Source organism: Atheta coriaria, unplaced genomic scaffold (genome assembly GCF_025399875.1).
Source record: "Atheta coriaria isolate IRGN ID8LTWV9N9 unplaced genomic scaffold, Caltech_Dcor_3.1 hic_scaffold_9_pilon, whole genome shotgun sequence".
Classification (NCBI taxonomy): domain Eukaryota; kingdom Metazoa; phylum Arthropoda; class Insecta; order Coleoptera; family Staphylinidae; genus Dalotia; species Dalotia coriaria.
This window is the reverse complement of record NW_027045451.1, coordinates 5,487,848-5,509,184: the sequence shown is the minus strand read 5'-3', so window position 1 is coordinate 5,509,184 and position 21,337 is coordinate 5,487,848. Positions and strand designations below refer to the sequence as shown.

The window sequence follows — 21,337 nt, the reverse complement described above, 5'->3', positions numbered from 1 at the left end:
TGAAACAATAGACGCTTTAATCATTTCGCATTGCAAACGAAACAAGGAGCGCCTTGTTTTATCCGCTCTTGCACTTATTTTGTGCAAAACTTCACGATGCTACAACAAAAGTTTTGAAGTATAAAGTTGCACAAAGAGAAGAAATAAATATGGTTTTTGCATTTTTGCATTTACGGTTTTGCACGTCGTGCCTACGAGCAATTATGATAATTAATTGAAACAATGAAGCACTAATAGATTATAATAATGGCCAAAGCCCACACGTCGTACGTGCATACGTGTAAATTGTGAATGAGCGCTGTGCAAAGCAGAAACGTTTTCATGTTTGAATGCGCGTGGTTGAACTTAGCACTCTTTCTGCTTTATCATACCGAACGCAACGATGCACTTTTGTACAAATGCGTCTCTGGGAAATTGTGCAGGAAACTTTAGCCATTTCTTCGGACAAAGACATTTTTAATTAACAATCATGTTCGGCAACGCACGATCAAATCGTGTGAGCGTTTAACATTAAAGCGCACGATTAATTATTATCATTATTAATTAGCATATCAATAGCAGACATAGCGGATAAACAATTTTTAAGCGTAAAGGTGCAATTTATCATTTGTTCCGCGCACAAGAACCTTCTTCTTGCGCATGTGCGTTGCTTGTTTCTACTTGTGGGAAACGCAAATAATACTCATAAAAAGTAATTAATCGCATGCTTTCATCTCGTTCGCCATCGCCATCGTATTAAACATTGATTAATAGCCTTAAATGTTACAAACCACGAAAGTGGAAATTAATTACGACTACAATTAATATTTATAATGCATTAAAACAAATAAAATATGATCATTCAAATCAGGGGTCAAAGAAAGTTGTGTCTCGTCTCCTTTTTTTGATTTAGATTTTCGTGTGAGGCTCTATCGATAGCGTGATTAGTAATTTAGATATAAATCAAAGTGGATGGCATGGATGCCACTGGGGAAGCTAATTAACTACGAAACCCTTAATTTCAAGCAACCCGTCTGCAAACGACTACCCTACGTGGCGATTTATCGTCATTATGTCATTAAATGCGGTAGGAATCTTTCTTCTCGCCGTGCGGAACGAAACTGTAATTGAAATAATCACAAATGACGCTGGCGGGTTGAATAACAATTCGAAAAAATCAACCCGACAACGAAACTTGCGAGGGGCCACATTTTTTGGCCACCGTTTGGTGATTCTCAGGTAAGAACAGAAGATAAATTTGAACATGAGAATCGTTTTCGGACGAAAAAGATTTAAGTACTATTATAGACTCAGGTGTATTTAATTAACAGTTTGAAACTTTGGTTTCTATCACTAAAAAACGAAATTTACACTTTTAAATTTTAGTTTCGCTAAAAGCATCTGTGCAATCTTCGCAATCTTTTAATTTACGATAACGATTAACTTAATATTCGCATTGCGCATCTGACGTCTGAACTCAATCTCCTTTTTTTGCGGCGCGCGCAATTTCCACTTTGTTTATTTAACACACAACCAGCGCAAAAGATTTTATGAGAAGCCATTAATACATGATAGGCATTTCGAAAGACTTAAAAGTTTCATGAACTACAACTTAAGAGTTACAACTAAAGAGCAAAGAAAGTTTTAATTCAAGCTGTGGTTGCAAGTAGCTGCATGCAACATTGTAATGTGTAAGTAACTACATGTCAACAAAATAAAATAAAAAACCGACGAATGGATTGATCGATCCTTACTCGTACCATGTAAAAGTACATTACAAGTACAAGTAATATCGAGTGCATGTTGCCCGTAGCGCCCATCAGTGAATGAAGAAGATTCACGCAGTTAAAGTGGAGGAAAGCGTGTCAATCAATCGAAGTCTGTGAAGACACAAAGGTGGTGCTTTGCTTAACTTTCTAATTGATTTTTACCGAGAAGTTGATGTCCTTTAATTTACATTTTGTACCGCAATATGTCACATAAATATTGTTAAATTGTTCTAACGCAACCAACGTAACTTAAGTAACATTTAATACCTCACTAAGAAAAATAAATTTATTTTAACGATAAATTTTACTTTACGTAGTAAGAAACATATGTTGGCACATAGCTGATTTTTTAGTTTCAGGGGCCATAGTATTACTGAGTTTAAATATAAAAGACAACTCATTTCTATGAACTTCCTAAATTTTTCAAATAAAACTGCGACATGTTTCGTCAAATTACATATATAAGTATTGTAAGTAGCAAAAAAAAACAAATAGTTTAAACTCCATTATTAATTAAAATAATTCAGTTTTAAGCAATGCACCATGAAATTTATTTCACCTATACTCGTTAATCACGACACTCAGTCATCGAATAAATTTATCACAACGATCTGAGCTGTGCGAGAATTTTTTTAAATATAATTATTATTTGTAGACAACAATAACCTAACCTAAATGTCGACAAATTATACAAATTTATAAGTCGCTTACTTTAATAAACACTAAAATTACAGCATAGACAACACATACTAACACGTTGCAGGCGTCAGCGGTGATAAATATGCCTATGAATATGCAAATTCGCATGATGTGGACGTGCATTATGGTGCAGTCTGGCGTTTTCAAGCGGGAAACATATATTATAAAATTCTTTGATATATTAGACCATTGTCCTATTGTCACATTTAATAACCTAATTGTGCATAATAATCATGTCAATTTACACCATTATGATTTAGTCGATTACAGTGTATCTAAAAATACGAGCCAAACAAAGACATTGCATATAAATTGAAAATTGCTCTAGTTTGTTGTAAACATACAAAGTGTTATCATATTATATAATTGATATTTTCAAAGCCTTAAATGAGAAATATCTGTTTGGGTGGAGTTTTAAAGCGAATAACAATAGCACACAACCCAAAAAATGCATCAATAGAAAGAATTGATTTACGATTCATGAATAGAAATTGCCCTGCTTTGATTCCTTGATGCTGGGCAGAAGAAAAGATTCGCCGCGATTCTCTCGAATCACAATCGACATTCCGACTGTGTGGTGCATTACATTGCATTACACATCTAATATTACCATCATCATTTTTTATTCCTTGCTGTGTAACAACACCTCTCTAGAATTGTATTAAAGTGCTTATTAAATATTACACACAATTTAGCTGATTATCTAAACGCTTAATATGTAATTAATTAAAACCGAACAGAAATCTTCGTGTCCGATTAATTTTTATCGCATTGAAATCAACTCGCAGGAAATTTATGTACTTACTGTGTGTATTATTTTGTAGTGAGTGCATTATGCGCGTACAACAATAAGTCAATGTGTCAATATGAGCGGAGCGTGTGTGGTCCTCGGGTTTCTCTGTCGAAGAGACCTTCCTCTTATGAGTGCCTTGCTGTCGAAGAGGGACTTTTTCTTTTTTAATTAATTCCATTATTGCATTATTATTGGCGTCGTACGGTAGTTTCGCATTTATTGCGCGCGTATTACGTGCGTTGAGACGAAATTAAAGAGGCTGTGTGCTACCAGAGAAGCTGATAAATGTTTAAAACTCCCGGCGAGGACAAAACGAAACTGGTTATGAGTGAGTAAATTGCCAAATTTTCGTAATTACAATACAAAATACGAAAATAAAATGAGATATTATGGCTTTAATTTAAATTAAGTATAATAATGATAATTATTTCTGTACACAATCTTGTTTTAAATTATATCATGTATTTTTTTGTTAATTATTTTGTACTTTACTTTACTTTGTTAATAACACTTTAATATTTACATAAAAGTGACGATTTTCCTGCTGCCGCTTGTTGATTTATGCTTGTTTGTTCACGCGGGAAACCTTCAATTTAATTTGTTTATTATAATGATTACAATTGCGATTGCAATGTGCATTCGCACCGACACGATTACGTTTCAATTGGCATATTGTGATTTGCGTTCGCCGGCGCGCGCGTTCAAGTGACAGACGCTGTAAATTTAGTCTAAGGCCACACCGGTCACAAAACGCCCAAACAATTAATGATTTTGCGCTGCCGCGAGTGAAAACACACACGCTTTCGTGTCGGAAAACAAACGCACAGCGTGTGCGAAATCAAACATGCGCGAAGTTTAATTTAAACACAAACGTTACGCATAATGATCTAACAATTCTCTTACAAGTCTCTCAACAAGTATGTGTTATGATCGCAGAAAGTAATAAGCATAATGTGGGTGTGTTGTTATTCAGTTTACGATTTGCACTAGTTATCATCGTTTTTCTGAAATGTGTGGAAATGAACACGATCTAAATTCACATTGCGAATTAAATTTTGTTTGATCACGTCATGTCCTGTCATATCATATTGAAAATTTCATGACTTTCATTGTGGATTTTGAGCTGTCAGGCGAGCATTGTGCTTTTTCAGGTATTTTCCAGTTTTTTTTTTAATTCGAGCAATGAATACCGAACTTGTATGAAGTACACGCAGAAGGGTAGTTACCACCCGTACCGGTGCTTCTGGTACTGGTACTCAAAATAGCATAACTAATTATTAAACCCCAAAAAAGGGGTGACCGGTATTCTGCAAGTAAATAGGATTTTTCTATGCAAAAATACCCAGGACCGTATTACATTCTTTCGAAATAAAAATAATAATATTAGAACATCTCAAAAATAAAATACGAACTTTTAGAGGTTTTACTGCGCCTGCGCAGTAGTTCACAACATAATATTATATCAAAAATATTATTCTACAACTTTTGAGGTTAAAAATAAAATTTTAAATGCTTCCCTGATTGCGCATTGTAGTAAAACCTCGTATTAGTCGTATTAACGTGTGAAGCGCAACAACAAAGGCCCCGCAAACGCCGGTGCAAACTGTTTCATCCCCCTTGTCGGCATCATCGGCGTGCCCTCCTCGCAGCGTGCGTGCCCGTTTGTCGGTTCATTCATTCATTCATTCATAGGTGAGCGTGTCCGGCGTATATCCGCGTTCTCGCGGCGCGCTCTCTTCAGTCTCGCGCGAACTGGTGCGACGGGTGGTTCAACACAAGAGCTGCTAGACAGTCTCTAGGTGCTGAAGACATAGAAGACGTCAAGTACGAGTACGAATCTCAAGAAGACTAAGTTTTATTCAGCGAAATATAAAACGGATATATTTATATTTATAGACTGATTAAACTTTCCGAAAAAGTGTTCGTACAAATGTGACATTGTCTCAAGGTGATAAACTCTTCAACTTGTTCGGTACCAGTGTTTTTTGTGATTTAAAAATTTCGCTGATGTGCCGATGTCCAGTCTGATGCATTCGCGAGCTGTGGGTTTAACGCGGCGCGGCGCGCCTTTGATGAGTGCGATACGCCGCCGTCGGCGGGTTTGATTAAAGAACTTGGCGCTCCGAACTCGCCCAAGAGTGGTGCATAGTGCCCAGAGCCCATTGCCCAGCGACTTCTGCCCGACGACACAAAAGACTCAATAACTCGACGGACACGCCGGATGAAAAACTTTACGACTTTTTAAAGCGAAAGATACCAACTCGCTCTGCGGCGCGCAGGACGATAAAAGATACGCGAAGAGATACAACGCGAATCATTAACGCAAACTGATGTACCAAAGTGTACAACGCTAATAAGCAACGCAAAGTTTTTGTTTCATTAAAACCATCCACATAAAAACTTAAGTGAATTAGTTATTAAATTAAATTATGCATAAAATAGTGTGATTTGGATATATTTATTTAAAAATGTAAGTATTAAAATTAAAAACTAACGCCATCTGTCATTGAATAGCCTTAAAGCTCCCATTTTTATTCGTGCACTTTCTAACATCGAAAGAAATACCAATGCGAATTATGCAAATCTATCGCATAAATAAATAAGCAGAGTTCTACAAGTTGTACACGACGTGCAAGAAAACCACATGTACACTTCTTGTACTTCAAAGTACATGTGCGCACACGGCACTCATGCAATATTCATGGCAATTAACGACGACAAATAATTAATTAAAACGCGCACAAGCGCAATGCAATGCAATGCAATGCGAGAAAAGGATAATACTTGCTACAAGCTTTTAGCGCTTAGGCGCATCATGACTTAGCCAAAAAGTCCAAAGGCTTAAGCTATGCATGCGCGGCTTGATCGTTTTGAATGTAGAAAATAAACGAAAACAACGCGTGAGATGTAACCGAACCACGTGTAAATCATTTGAAGCGAATGTTGTACGGAATGTTTAGCATAAAACAAATACAGCATGCAAAAAGCCAACTTGTAGTTGTAGTGACATCGAAAAAGTTAATCATGCACCTACGATATCCGCATTATTAGATATGCTAAGTTTATGCAAGCAAATTGAACAGGAAATTTATTCGTGTACCAATATGTATAATGTATTTAAAATAAAACTAACGCCATCTCACGAGTGATAGCTCAAAATGTGTTGTCTGCGTTTTTGAGTTGATTATTGTTGCGTCCGAAGCAATTTTCAGCGCACAGACTTTACATAGTTGTTTTGCAAGTACGCTTCATTGCTGCCAGAAGAAAATGCCACTTGTAATTGCCCTTTGCAATGCCCGGTCTGCAATGGCGATGTGCACAATGAAGCTTTTGTTCCTCGTTCCTTCGCACGTACACTGCAGTTAGTCGCTGGTCATTCTATCCGAAGATTGCGTATTCCTCATTCCTTCTGGTTTCATGCTTCATTCAGCATTCCAGCGTTTTCATTTTTTATTTTCAATTTTTTTAATTGTTTTGCTTATTTAAATATTTCATACTTAATATTTACACGGCAATAAATGATGCGTTCCAGGTTTAAGAATTTGAGTATTTAGCATTTGAACGTTTATGATTTGGGAGTTATTTAAATGATAATTACTCGCCGTTCACGCCCAATCTCAACACTATTCGTACAAGTCGAGAGGAAACGCTCTCGGCACTAATTCAAAAATTATTTTTTCACTCAATGACTTGATGACTAAAATTACGAAACTAGTTTATACCAAGTGTCTCCAATTTTTGACGCTTAAACTATACAAAAATTAAAGCAAATATTAAGTTTTTGTTGAAGTATAAAATATATTTTAATATCTGACCGCATGCTGTGATTATTTAAGAGGTAAAGAAGTAAAAAACTAAAAATTAAGTGTTAAAAAGCTAAAAGTGTGATATCAAGCGCTTAATTTATATGTTTTTAATGTATATTTGATGTTCCCTAATGAACAAGCATGAATAAACTGAAAATTTAATATTTTCTTCAAAGATTTCGACACTTGCGCCACAATTTTGTCATCACGCATTATAAATATAAAATAATACATTCATAAAAGTCATGGAAACTTACAAATCCAGTTGTAAATTAAATAAAACCCTGAATATTCATTTTTATCATATCATGGCTTACCAAAATTGCAAATATTGACGTGAACAATAAACAAGGATTAAAAAGGATTAAATTCTTTTCAAAATATTTTATCAAAAGTTCAATGTTAATGAAATTAAAAGGATTAAAACCGAAAAGCAAAAGTTGAAACTATTTTAATTAGCTACCGTTTATAAACTTGAACAAAAAACTAAATAGATTTATTTTTTGTTGCGTCATTTTATAAACATTATAATCAAAACCACACACGCATCAAATTCTAGTTAAGTATAATTAACCCGATAAAAAAATATCGGATATTAATATCGAGCAAAATTCAATTAAAAACCTGACGTGTAAGATGAAACTTGCTATAATTTTGGTTTCAAGCCATCTAATGCCAGTGAATGTATGAGGCTGAGCGTGTGGCAAACACCAGAAGTTGAGAAGTTAATAATTACCGCTGGTGTCTTTACCTCCTGCGTGTTTATTGCGTTCTGTTGGCTGGCAATGAGATGAGACTAGTTGGACATCTCACCTGCAGTTTCTGCAATGTGATGCTTAGCTGTTTAGCTCTTCGGTAGGTCGGTAACGAGTTGGCATTAATTGCCGACCGTTTTAATTCAATATAGCTTAATAATTGTACGGCTACTTGGGAAAACCGCGACTAAACATGAGATGACTTGACACTACGTGCTGTTGAAGAAGTTTACAACTTAGGGACTTAAAAAGCTAGAGTACGGAAGTTGTTGGAAAGATAAGTCCATCAACAGTTAAACACGTAAATGTAGACGATGTAGATTTTTTTGCCTTTTACAGCGAAAAAACAGTAAAAATATAAATTTATGCGAGTTTTATACCCAGCTATGTTAAATGACATAATCTTATAGAGGTAATTTTTGTTTTTCTTTATTTTTTCCTTGAATTTTTTCGATATTTTTATGTTTTAAAGTAAAAGTAATTAGTAATTTAAATATGGAGTATTCTATGTCAAATTATACATTCTTGCTTCAATTTTTTTCTCTTAGAATTTAAATAATTTTTACAATTCCTACAAAAAATACTAATAAAAAAGTAGCTCGTTGACGATTTTATGATGAAATAGAGATAAAATGCCGTATGTGCCCTACCTAACCCCATTTAATCAAAAATAAATCTTTTAATGAATAATAACCGTCCTGCATTAATTTATTACCTCTTCGCTGAAGAATAATGTCGGTGATTATGTTTCGCGTAATTATAATTGCAGCGACCAGCAATGGTAATGGAATGAAACAAAAATTTCAATTGTGTACTTTCACAAAATTCCATTTTCCAACCTAACCGACCAACCGACCGTCAGTTAAAAGCTTTAAAAGTTTCTTGTCTTAAGGCTTCTTTGTACCCACCGTGCGCAGCATTTACATATCTTAAATCTCGCTGAGTTATTACAATAATTGCGCGGATCCGCGGCGGAATCGGAATCGGAATTGCGGCTTTGCTGGAAGGCTGGAATTGCATTTACCGACTCACCGATTGAATATCAAAGGTCAGGCATGTGCTTTCCTCGCCGCAGCAACCGGAGAGTTTTCAATTTTACCGCGAACACCGAAGATACACTCACTCGCTGAGATACCCAGCCAGTTGTTGTTAATTTAGAATAATCTCTCTATATATAATCATTTTAAGCAGGACTCTCCAATATTTGTCAAATTAATCTAGAATGTTTATTTTATTTCAGCAAAAATGTTAATTTGAAAATTTCATAATTACAGTGTATTATTATTTTCCAAATATGGCGTTTAAAAAGTTAATTTAAAGCTTTAAAAATGACAAATTGTTCAAAAGCAGTTAATTATCATTAAACGTCATGTCCGTGTCATGTTAACCACGTAAAGTCAGTTTTTCATGCGCTTTAACACCAATTTGCCTCTTGAGGCTAACACGAAGCGCAACAACAACCGAAAATAACGAACAAAAAGCACTGAAACTAACTCGAAGGCAAAAAAAAGTTTACGCTTGTATTTGTTGTATCCTGATGCTAAGTAGGCTTAAACTCCATCTTAGCTTAGAGCTTAAGCGTCATGTTGGGCAAATAGCCGCGCAACCGAATGATCTATAGCTCGAATGGTGGTGATTTATCGTCGCCACATTAACTTTTCAATGTTTTCTTCAAATGCGTACACTAAAGCGCTGCATTTCTTTTTTCTTTCAACTTGTAAGTGTAAAAGTTAAAGACGTGCTGTAACTAAAAGTCAATGAAATTAAACGTTGACTTGAGCGTGTTTAACGATGATTGCACTAGTGCACGTTATATACAAAGTGTCCGGGCAGGAATTTTGCTTCTAGTGCTTATCAAGGGCAAACAGGCAATAATTCAATTAATCTGTAGGTTTATCAATTGGTTTAGTACTGCGCAAAGTGTTGTTTCACTTGTTTCCAATTAAAATGGAATTTTATCATGGATTGGCATTGATTTGTCATCAGACGAAAGCAATTTTAATTTAAAATCGAATTAACATTTGAACTAGACAATTATTGTGACTGTGCGACTTTTGTTAAACATTATAATATTATTCAGCTTCGAAATGTTTAGATAAACAGTTGAAGAGTTTGCTCAAAGACTTGAGACTCGCGAGAGACGTGTTTTTCTCCTGCTGTGCGCGTTATTGCTAATTCAATCGATAATTTAACGTCTTCACAAACGATTGCGACATTTTCGAATTATCTACATGGTGTTAAAACAACAAAAACAACAAAATTTTCTAAATTTTAAATTTTTGGAGTTTTAAAATAGGTTATGTATATATAACTGGTTGCCTATACTACAGGAGTAACAACCGGTAGACAATTTTCGTCGTCTCGCTATTAATAAATTTACAATTATTAACACCTGCATGTATAAAATACTTCCAAGTAGGTAGTTTTCAAGAAATTCATTATCCATTGCTGCTCGTAATATTTATCGCTGAAATGTGTTAATAAATGTTTGGAACGACGAGCCGTAAATTCCGAAACTAGAAAATCAAAACCGCAAGCAAGCGCAGCGCACAACTGAAAGTGCAATCGAAGACGTCAAGCTCAGCGAGAATTATTTATTGACATTTCAGCGACGATTTATGGATAGTTTCAACAAATACATAGCGCTACAAATTATCAAACATTGTATAAATGCGGTTGAAAATGTCAGCTTTTCTTTTTCATAAAATATACAAGATTCCAACGAAAATGCTACTTGTTTTATCAATAACACAAGATACAAACCGCCAGCATTATTTTATTGCCTTCTATATCAATGCGTGTTGGTTAATGCTCGATTCATGTTGGAAAGTTGTGTCAGTTACTTCTAATTTAGTTTAATTTTGAATCGAAATAAATCAGTTGTTATGACCGATATTATCCATTTCTAACGATGCAATTGTCCGTGTCGTGATATTACAATAATGGATAATTTTCAATGATAGAATGTAATTTCGGATAATAATAACAATTGTGCGATGCTGTAAATTGTAAGGAATTCCACGTAGATCTTGTGACGCATGAGTATTATTAGTTTCAAAGTTGCTTTCATCACGAAATCACGACAACGCCATAAAGTGCACTATTGAAATTCAAATATTTTACATATTGAATGCATACAAATTAAAAAAGAAAACTGCAAAACAACAACGAGAAAGATTCAAAGGATGCAGAAGATACAAAAGAATTTAGGTTAAACTTATTCGTATTGCTTGCGCATGATAGGTCAAGACAAAACAATGCGAAGAATTTAACGTTTGTGGACAGAATGACATTCAATTGTTCCATATTTGCAGAAAACAGAAAATTTTAATTATTTTGATGTTATTTTCAGATTAACCATCAAAATGACTTCGGGTAATGATACAACAAGTACGAAATTTCGTCGGAAACCAACTTACCTAATCTTGAAGCGTGCGTTCGCCATTTTGATTGTTTCCGGTTTGGCCGAAGCGGCGCGACGATCGACTCCGAATGGATCATGGCTGTAAGTAAACAAGAAATTAAATTTAAATTAACAATACACTTTTAACTTGATACCACAAACGAATTAAAATAGTTTCGACTTTCTTGGCTTGTGCACAAGTGTAATAAAGCAAGTTTATAATAATTTTTTTAATTTACAACTTGCATTCTACAAGTAAAGAACTTAAGAATACCAGAACGCAGTGCACTTTTCCAGCAGCATCACAGCATCTCACTCTGACTTAATCTCGATACCAATATCTTGGTTTAATTTTCTTCGTTCCATTTCTTATGCACGCGCTGCTCGCCGAGTAAAAAGTTTCTCCTGTTACACTATTTGCACGTTGCGCGTTTGCTCGCCAACGTCCGATATAATGTAGATGCACATAGTCGCAGGCTTTGTTTTGTCTTGTGGTGGTTGTACACACAGGTCGTAACAGTTTCTCTTCGGTAGAGCAGCGGCGTGACAGTCGATCGTCGAGCGTTTTGAATTTATCGATTTCTTGTCGCTTCGATTGCTTCTTCGGAAGCAAGGCGCGCGCGAGCGACTTGCTAAACAACAAGTGGGAGCAGTTGTGAGCACAAGTTGTGCGCAATGAAATCAGAAATGAGGAATGAGTCCAGCAAACGCCAAACAGTCCTTATACGAATGGTGTCTGCATGGTAAATAGCCACGAGCGCGCAGGTTATAATTGATAGTTGGATGATATTTTACACTTTACACCAGCAAGAAGAAATCAATGCAAAGATATTATTTACATCATAATCAGCAAAAAATCTAAATTGTTGCATTAAATTAATATTAATTGTAAGATTATCATTGATTTTCTTGAATAAATATATTAAAAATAGAAGTTGTCATTGGCTGCACCCAAAAGTCCGGCACACATGCGCGAGATTCTTAAATTTCACCGGAAGTAAATAAATTATCGAGGATTACATTTTCAACATTAATAAATACCTTCATATGCACTTTAAAGCTTTAAATTCTTAACTAGAAACAGCGCAAATTATATTGGTGTTAATTAAATGTCATTAAATGCCAATAAACGTTGAAAAGCGCATTCTTCGACGCGCTTTGACACAACTCTAAACTCTCTAATTTATAATCCATACATTCTTAAAGCTGTTAAGAAAAACAGCACAATTAAATACAATTTTTATTAAATGACGAGAGAAACACGCGGACATGCAAACGTTTTGAAATTATATTTAATTTAATTGAACAGCTTCCTGATGTCAAATAAATTCTTGTACGTAGAAATATCCAGTGTGATAATAATCAAAGATCATCGAAGCGTCGTGTATAAATATTCATATTGAAATCGATTCGTATTCGATTAATATTTGATGTAAATTGAATTGATTCGATTCGATTTTGCGATTTTCTGATTTGAGATTAATTTAAATTGCCAACAAACCTGTATTTTAATATTCAACCAGAGATGAAGATCCTAAAGAACATAGAAAGATCTAATAATTAAATATTTTGTGCGTTTATAATATTAGCAACTTTAGTTGAATGTCACTATAACGCTTTATTTCTTTAAACTTGACTACGTTGTATATTCACTTAATTTAATAATCAAGAGCTAGTGTTAATTGGAATCTTGAATATTTAGCCTTTGAAGTTCGTTAATAATATTTTACGACGTATTAAAACAATTAAAATAAATGTTTGAAACGACCGCAGTAGTCCTTAATCATCATAAAAATAATCAAAGCATAATTTAATAAAAATGAATTTTATGTTTAAATAATACCAGAATTTGTCCATGATCAAAGTAAAATTAAATAAAATTAATTATTTTTCTGAGTTTTGGACGCAGGAGTGGGTATTTCTGCTCCAAATGCTCCAAATGCTATAGAAATTAGAAATACAAATAATAATAGCATTTTTATTTTTAAACCCTAATTTTAGACCCTTTAAGTAATATTTATGCAACAAAGAATAGTCTATTAGTTTTTCCTAGGTATAAAACATCTCTATACCAAAATATATCAAAATTGGTTCAGTGACTTTGATGTGAAAGCGTCACAAACATACAAACATTTTTAGAATGTGTGTATTAAATCATATCTTAAGTGATCTTAATCTTTATAAAAATGTTAAGTCAAATAAAGCTAGAGATTGAGATCAGATTGTGTTGATAGTACAATACCGAATTTACAACCAGAGTATTGACGATATCGGAGATATTCGCAACCTACACTAAATTTTATTTTCATCCATTTTCTTTTCAACCTCCTCCAGTTACAAGTACCTACACTAACTAACTACATTATGGACTGTCTATGGTTATGGCCGGCGCAATGCATTCAATGCATTTAATTCCCATTTTTATTGCTTTATTATTGTGATGTGCTTCTACCAAGCGTCAGTTTGATTCGTAGCATTCCGAGATTCCAAAATTCACACCCATGTTTGGCGCTGTCTCGTAATAAGAAGTTGAAAGTACTTACACACGGCACTGCTACGTTCTTATCACATTTATGTAAGAATAATAATAGAGTATCGTAATAATGCGAGGTACATGTTCTATTTATGAGCCACTTTATTCGGACGCAAGGCAGCATATGGTCTTGCCCAACTCACAACAACGACAAAAGCAAAAGCTGTGTGTACCAATGTTTAAAGTCGACGTGTTGTATTGAAGCTTTCATTCCATATATCGATTTGTACGCCAAGTAATATTCGTACCTATCGGGCACTATTTTCCATGTGAAAGCGAAATTTCATCGTTTTGTTTCAATTTAAGGAATTGCGTCTTTTTATTCTATTGAAAATATTTATTTTATTATTCCTTTTATTCCGGTGCGCATTGCGTACCTATATGTACAATATTTTATTAGCCCGGTCATGATATTAAAACTTCAAACCGGAATAAAAGCACTACAACAAAGGGTATACAATGGCACAAAGAACAGAATCGAGAAGGGTTCGAAAATCAGGTCGGCAACCAACTGTTCCATGGAATGGAAGTACCTTTTGCTTGTGCCTCTAGAAGTAAAAGGTAAAAGCGTGCAACGAAACAAAAAATACCACCAAACATGAAGGAATGCCGTAATAATGTCAAGGCTCATTCAGTAATTGTTATCTATGGCTATAACTTGGCCCTGGGAAACTATCATAGAGAAGTTGATGACTGAAAGGATGACAAGAAACAAAATGTATTTGGACAGTTCTGAAATAAATGAATAGTTGGATTTAATTAAAAGTTACAACAGATGAAAACAGTAGCTTTTATTAGTTTAAAATCTAAATATTAAATACTAGTTTTGGCCCGCGACTTTATTCACGTATATTTAAATAAAAATTGCCTAAGTTATTACTTTTCATGTTTCTTAGGCGTCTTAAGCTGAATCCGAAAAATTAAATTCAAAATTTTAACCTAAAGAAATAAAAAATGCTAATAATGCACATTGCGCTATCACAGTTTTAATTATGTTACTAAAACTACAATAAAATGGCCATACCATCTTTCATCCCTTATTTTACACCCTTCAAGATATATTTATACAATTAAAAGTAGCCTATTTGTTTTTCCTTAGTTAAAAATATTTCTATACCAAAATTTATCAAAATTCGTTGGAAAGTTTTCATGTGAATGCGTTACAAATACACAAAAATACAAATATTTGTTCAGTGTATTTATTAAAATAATTTTGTGATTTTCTTGGATTGTACAATTTTGTATGCGAGTTTTACATGTTTCGCCCTGTGGGCATCATCAGAAACTTTTCTGATACAAAATTTTTCGCATACAAAATTGTAAAATCCAAGAAAATCACAAAATTATTTTAATAAATACATTTTATAAACCATGGATTACGTAATCAACTTAGAAAATAATAATAATAAAAAATTTGTTCATTGAATATAGAAAACTAGGTAAAACCTTTTAAAACCACCAGATTTAATGATTAATTACAAATACAGTAAAAAATCTGAAAGCAAATAAATTAAAAGAAGCAATCAAAGAAAGTAATAAGTAAAAAGCAATTCAAAGCCATAGAACTCTAAACAAAAATAATAAAAAGCACAAAATGAGAGAAAATATAGAAGAAACTAGTTTTTCAATTAGTGCCTTATCGGAAATCAATTATTGAGACATTGAATCACTCAGGCAATGATGAAAACGAGTGTGCTCTAATTAATCGTGAACTTTATCAACTAGTTTATAGTTTACTCGTAATGCGTAAAAGCAATAGCAATCAAAGACATCAAAGTAGTGGAAAGCACCAGCTGCGCATGCGGAAATTTAAAATCTTATTTAAAATAAAAAATTTCATTTTCAGGTAACAAAAATGTCTTATCCATCAATCATCTGAATATAAATATATCTAATAAATCAGTGAATGACCGAATGAGTGAAAACGTATTTACCAAACAAAATATCAAAGCTTTGCGTGCGCGCTTGTGTCGTATATCAACCATGGCATGTTATTAATACGATTATTATAAATATCAGCCAGGTGTATGCGCAGTGAATTTAATTAAACGTTGCGTAACGAGCCGAGAATAACGAGTCATTGCAGATCGTGAGCCAATAACTGCAATTTCAATTGCTTTCAATTTGATTTCATCGAGTAACTACCGTCGTATTTTTCAATTGGTAATAATATTAATTAGCGCAAGATACTTATCAATTCATTTCAAGTCGTTAGAAATAATTACGGCAGCAATAATAACAACATTGAGGAAATTAAATAAGTAATAAAAATACTGCGCCACCTAGTAGTGAGTAGCTCTAAGTGAGTCATAAATATCACGAATGTTTTAAAAGTAATTCGTTTTTACGAGTTTTTAAGGCATAAAACAAAGAAAAAAAGTTGCAGATTCTCGAAGAAAGGTGAAATAATAGCTGGTTTTCACGCACGAACGGACACATCCTTCGAGAGTGTCCGCGTTCGTGCAGAAACTAACAATTTAACGCGTTTTCTTCACAATGACCACCTCTGGACCAAAACTACCATCGCACCAGTGTGCGCGCGCACACTTTACTTTCTTGGGCGACTTTGTACCAAGTCTCCGAGGCGTGTTGTTTCGCGATCGCAGAGGAAATGCGCATGGTCATCCCTTTTAAAATTAACGTCAATTAGTTACATGCCGCGCACGAAGCGCGCGCGGTTCTCTGAAAACACACTCAACTGCTAACACTGACCAGATGCATTGTAGATTGTGCACTTACTGATGATGCTGCGCTGCTGTGTAGTCAGAGCATTCCGGTATAACGGACTGATTTGTGTGCCGTAAAGATGTGCGCTAATTGTGCGCAGTGCGAGCGAGCAACCAAATCGTAAAGTGCCCTTCACATTCCGGAAATATTTACGGATTATAAACATACTTGTACTCCACCTAGAGGCGAATAGCCTTAAAAGCGCAGCGTATATTTATTTTTTTCATTTTCATTAATGTTATTCCGAAAAGTGCGATAATTCCATTAGTAAAGTTAATGTCTTAATGCTCCAATCTCGAAAGTGACCGTACATAAATCCTGACAAAAACTCAACACTTTTAATTATACCCACCATAATCAAACGTAAATTTAGACAAAAAAATTAAAAGTCTTTCAGGGTTACAAAGATACACGGCACAAAAAACGTGGTGGCATGCATAAAATTAAGATATTTGGTATGAAGCATTTTTCAAATACGGATTGATTGGACTCGAGCGTAAAATGGTATCTTAACTTTACTTAACTTAAGTTGAATGCAAACATAGCGACTATGGTTTATACACGACGAGAGTATCTAGAAATAATTTTATTAATTAAGAAGTAAACCCAAGTGAATTATTTGTTTTACGACTTTGTATGGCGCACAATCGCATTTTTTCGACGCTTTTACGCAGAAGATTTATTGCCAATCGACGCTAATGATAGTCAACACACAACTTCCACAAGACGTGTCACTCTAGTCAGAATAGAAGGCACATTAACAGACTCCAAAACCGCAATCAAGCCTTATTTACCTGTGTGTGTGTCTTGACTTCAATTCCTGATCATGTGGCTCCCGTAGAAAATATGTATCGACCTCGTTTGTTGTTGCTTTTGCGCTTGTTTTATCGATTCAGAGAATTATACAACGTTAAACTAATCATTAATTAGATCAGTTTAGCGTTGCGTTCAGTGCTTAATTACGTTATTTATCTACGGATTGTTTTGTAATGTTTTATTTTGCTTTTTGCAGGCGATTGGGGATGATAGTTAAAGACCTCAACTCGGAAGCACCGCCAACATGCAAGAATCTGCCGGGGCTGAGTGCTGGTCAAAGCAATTTGTGTAAATTGTATAGTGATCACATGCTTCCGGTTTCGATGGGCGCGCGACAGGCGTTAACAGAGTGTAAACATCAGTTTGCGCATCGGAGATGGAATTGTTCTCTTTTGGATGGGGAGAATGTCCTAGGACCAACTATAAATTACGGTAAGTTTATGAATTTTTAATACTTTTTAGCAAATTTTTGTGAAAAAATGCAAAATTGATGTTTATTTAAAAAATCTGGAAAAAAACGATAAACGCCAGGATATGTAAAACACCAATAAAAGTGAACAACTCAATACTGACGGGAATAAATATTGGCAACGCGGGTTGCATACAAATTCAAAAAAATCAAAAAATATAAATTTAACCTTATTATTCTTGAATAATAAATAGTGTAATTTCGCCGACTTGGTTTTGATAAAATTTTAAATCCTTGAAATGATAGCCAGGCAAAAAGAATAAAAATCGCACAAGAATGTTAATACGCTGCGATCACATCGCAGAGTGAGTACAATTACTGAGAATTGCCAAGAAGTGCGAATTACTTTCATGACGATTCCTGATTGAGGATTCGTCGCACACTGCAAACCCGCGAACATACAAATCCTGCGCTTTTTGCACGCAGTTTTGTTTTTTCGCGTTTCATTCCCCAGCAAACCGCAACAATTGCAATTTCAACCACGTCTGCATTTTCTTATTCTTCTTAACTTTATAAGTATCACGTTTTTTACGAGATTTTTCTCGACTCGTTTCCGACGCGAATGTGACGACGATGCGCCGATAATGCGTGTTATATTTGTTTTTTCACCAACATTAAGCCAGAAAAAGACAACACGCTCAAATAAAACAGAGATACGCGCAGAAAAAGATCGAATCTGTGTGTTCTTATAGCTGCACTTAGCTGTTTTGAGTTATTTTTATGACATTCATACCAGCGGCGCGTGAAGTCAAGAAGACGCAGCGCAAAGAAGCAGGAAAAAACATTTCATATCGGTTGAAGTCATCAAGCATCAGAAAGACGCAGCTTGTGGCTTGATCATCAAAGTGTAACTTTTACTAGCTTTTAGTTTACCTGGAAAACGTTTTATGTGGCGCTTTTGTTCTACCATATTTACGGAAAAATTAAATTTCTAGGAAACTTCGAACAATACATGTTTGTGCTACTACACATGCGCACACGCATGATGTATTAACTACATAAAATTGATTTGTTTCTTTCAAGCGTGACTATGACTTAGACAATATAATAGCTAAAGTCGAGCCGAGGAATAAAACGTTTCAATTTATGTACGTGTGTGTATTCGATACGCTAATAGATTCAAATGTAAGCAAATTATAGTTCAATAACAGTCAATCTGGGCAGCAATAATAGATTTTCATTTTCATTGCAGTGCTTTACAAACTGTACGGGTTTGGATTTTTTTCTATTTGACCCCCAGAAATAAATTGTCTTTAATGATTCGAAATTGCGTCACTTTAAATCGGATTGATTCGTTTATTAACTTTATTTGTTCGAAGAAATTTTATGATTCAATTATTCAATACCAAAGAATTGATTTATTTTGCTAGTTTTTGAACATAATTCTCAAACTTTTAAAATTAAAATTTTGTTTCCTGTGTTAAATTTCTTTACCTCTATTTATTTACACATTTACTTTTGTTGTTTGCTATGGTTTTTATTTGTATTGTTTGTATTTACTTGCGGATATGCTTGACGTTTGGGTTCTTCTATTTTTTAATTGTTTAGTTAGTTCAAATGTTAACACAACGCATTTGAGGTGCGTTCGTCTTCCGACTATTGTAGGTTATTGTCAAATATTTGTTTTGGGCCAAGTTGAAGTTTAAAGCGAAAGGTGCCGCCGTCACGATTTTTTGTTTTGTTTTATTTCGACTAGGTTAAAGTCTAAAAAGCCGCCTATACATACAATGAATTTTTAGCTATGCAACAAAAATAAGAATCACTAGTGAAATTTGCGTATCACCTAGAAAGAGTTTGAAATAAAATATTAATGCAATAAAATGTCAAACATTTGGCAAGCGATGAGAAAAACTTCTTAATTTCAATAGAAAACAATAAAACAAAATAAATCCAACAAAAAAGACATAAAAACCGCAAGTTAACGAAATTTGCAAACAATTTTATCTCGTTTTTGTTGTTAATTTAGTATAGTTCGCAAACAAATAAAAACATGGCCTAAATTTAGTAACTAAACCAAATAAATCTGGTTTTTAGGTTATCATCTACCATTGTATTAAATAAAAACGTATAAATTTATTTCTTATTGTAATTTTTTGCCGTACAAGTGAAATTTACATAACGAAGCGTAACTAATCTCCGGACAGTTTAGCAGTTGGAATTTATTTCACGCATGAAACAAAGCTGCCCCTCCTGCAAAGCTGCACCGAACATTTAGTTGAGTTATAGATCCGTAGATCCATTTAATGCACTCTTTCTTGCACTCGTTCTCATACAACTGGTATTTAGTCACACACAATGTTTTTTTTTCATATGTGTTCTCTACATGAACATGAACTGGTTGGCAAAACAAATAAACTTAGTCATAATCCTATTGACTGCAGAATATCAGTTGGAGAACAAAACCGGAAAATAAACTAGGATTGCGTATGTATACTTCTGCTTCAAAACTAAATCCGATCATAAAACATATAAACACGACTTTGCCGGGGGTGGTGCTCATCCGTGCATCAACTCGCAGCTTAGGGGAATAAACCAACAGTTTTCCCTCTTTATGAGGAGATTTACCACTTGAGTTCAACCACAATTTGAAGATAGACTGAATCGGTGAATGCTACGATTGTAAAAGTAGTGAAAGATGTCTTTAAGTAAATTTAATGTCGTCTAGACATCATAACTTGCAAAAACTAAATTAGAAACTGTGTTTATGCGAATTGAATTTGTGTTAAATGCTTGCTTAAATTTTGTGTTTCAGCAAGTCGTGAGAGTGCCTTTGCTCATGCATTATCTGCAGCGGGGTGACTCATTCGGTGGCACGCGCTTGCAGGGATGGTCAGTTGCAGTCCTGCGGGTGCAGCAGGAAAGGACGACCGGCAAATCTACGGGAGGAGTGGGTTTGGGGAGGATGTGGAGATAATCTCGAATATGGATACAAGTAAGCATAAACAATCTTTATATTTTTGTTGGAAATGAGTTTTAAAGTGGCTATTCACTACCTAGACAGTAAAATAAATATTTTTTACTTCTACCTTTAAAGCGTCAATTTTCCACGGTTTTAAGACACGAAAAGTGACACTTTAATCATAGGAGTCCAAGGTTGTGACTAAAGTACTTTAGTCACGAGTATAACTTGCGCATACGCATTTGCTTTTACCTAGCGTGTATTTTCTGTTAGCACCCTGTATATTTAATTTATTTCCTACGCGTATTCGCTTCGCCGCTTGTCGGCCCGCTTGGCAAGCGATACATTTCTATTTTATGTCCGAGGATTAACCAGATACAAACAGATATTGTAGATTGCAGGATATTCCTTATGCGCGGCGCACATGTGACTGGAATTGATTCGGATTCGGATGCGAGGATTCGTCGCGCCGTCGCGTTTTACTAGCGTCGCCGATTATGCTTCACGCCGCACGGATTTGACGGATCGGCAGGGGTGGTCCCGCTGCATTCAATTCACATTCATTCATTCAAAGCGGCAACTGATCTCGCTCGTATTTCACGTTGATTTCGGCCACAAATAACCGTCGTCGGTCGCATAGCGCATAGAGAAATAGATTTCGTTTCAAAGTCGGCGCAGCAGCGGCTCTC

General features: G+C 34.8%; 1 protein-coding gene and 1 long non-coding RNA gene across 4 annotated transcripts in view; one reads left to right on the top strand and one right to left on the bottom strand.

The window, feature by feature from the left end:
• Window positions 1–21,337, bottom strand: part of LOC135798911 (uncharacterized) — a 35,127-nt gene that overhangs the window by 3,154 nt on the left and 10,636 nt on the right. For all 3 annotated transcript variants that reach the window (XR_010549803.1, XR_010549802.1, XR_010549804.1), the window contains exon 2: window positions 11,221–11,304. This is a non-coding gene — a long non-coding RNA (uncharacterized lncRNA). The remainder of the gene's footprint in view (window positions 1–11,220; window positions 11,305–21,337) is intronic.
• The window catches only part of LOC135798910 (protein Wnt-5b-like), a 32,535-nt gene continuing 16,166 nt past the window's right edge, over window positions 4,969–21,337 (top strand). The window contains 5 exon segments of the mRNA XM_065311893.1: window positions 4,969–5,710; window positions 11,154–11,306; window positions 17,477–17,712; window positions 20,502–20,537; window positions 20,540–20,681. Of these exon segments, the coding sequence (XP_065167965.1) occupies window positions 11,167–11,306; window positions 17,477–17,712; window positions 20,502–20,537; window positions 20,540–20,681 (554 nt within the window). The 5' untranslated portion in view covers window positions 4,969–5,710; window positions 11,154–11,166.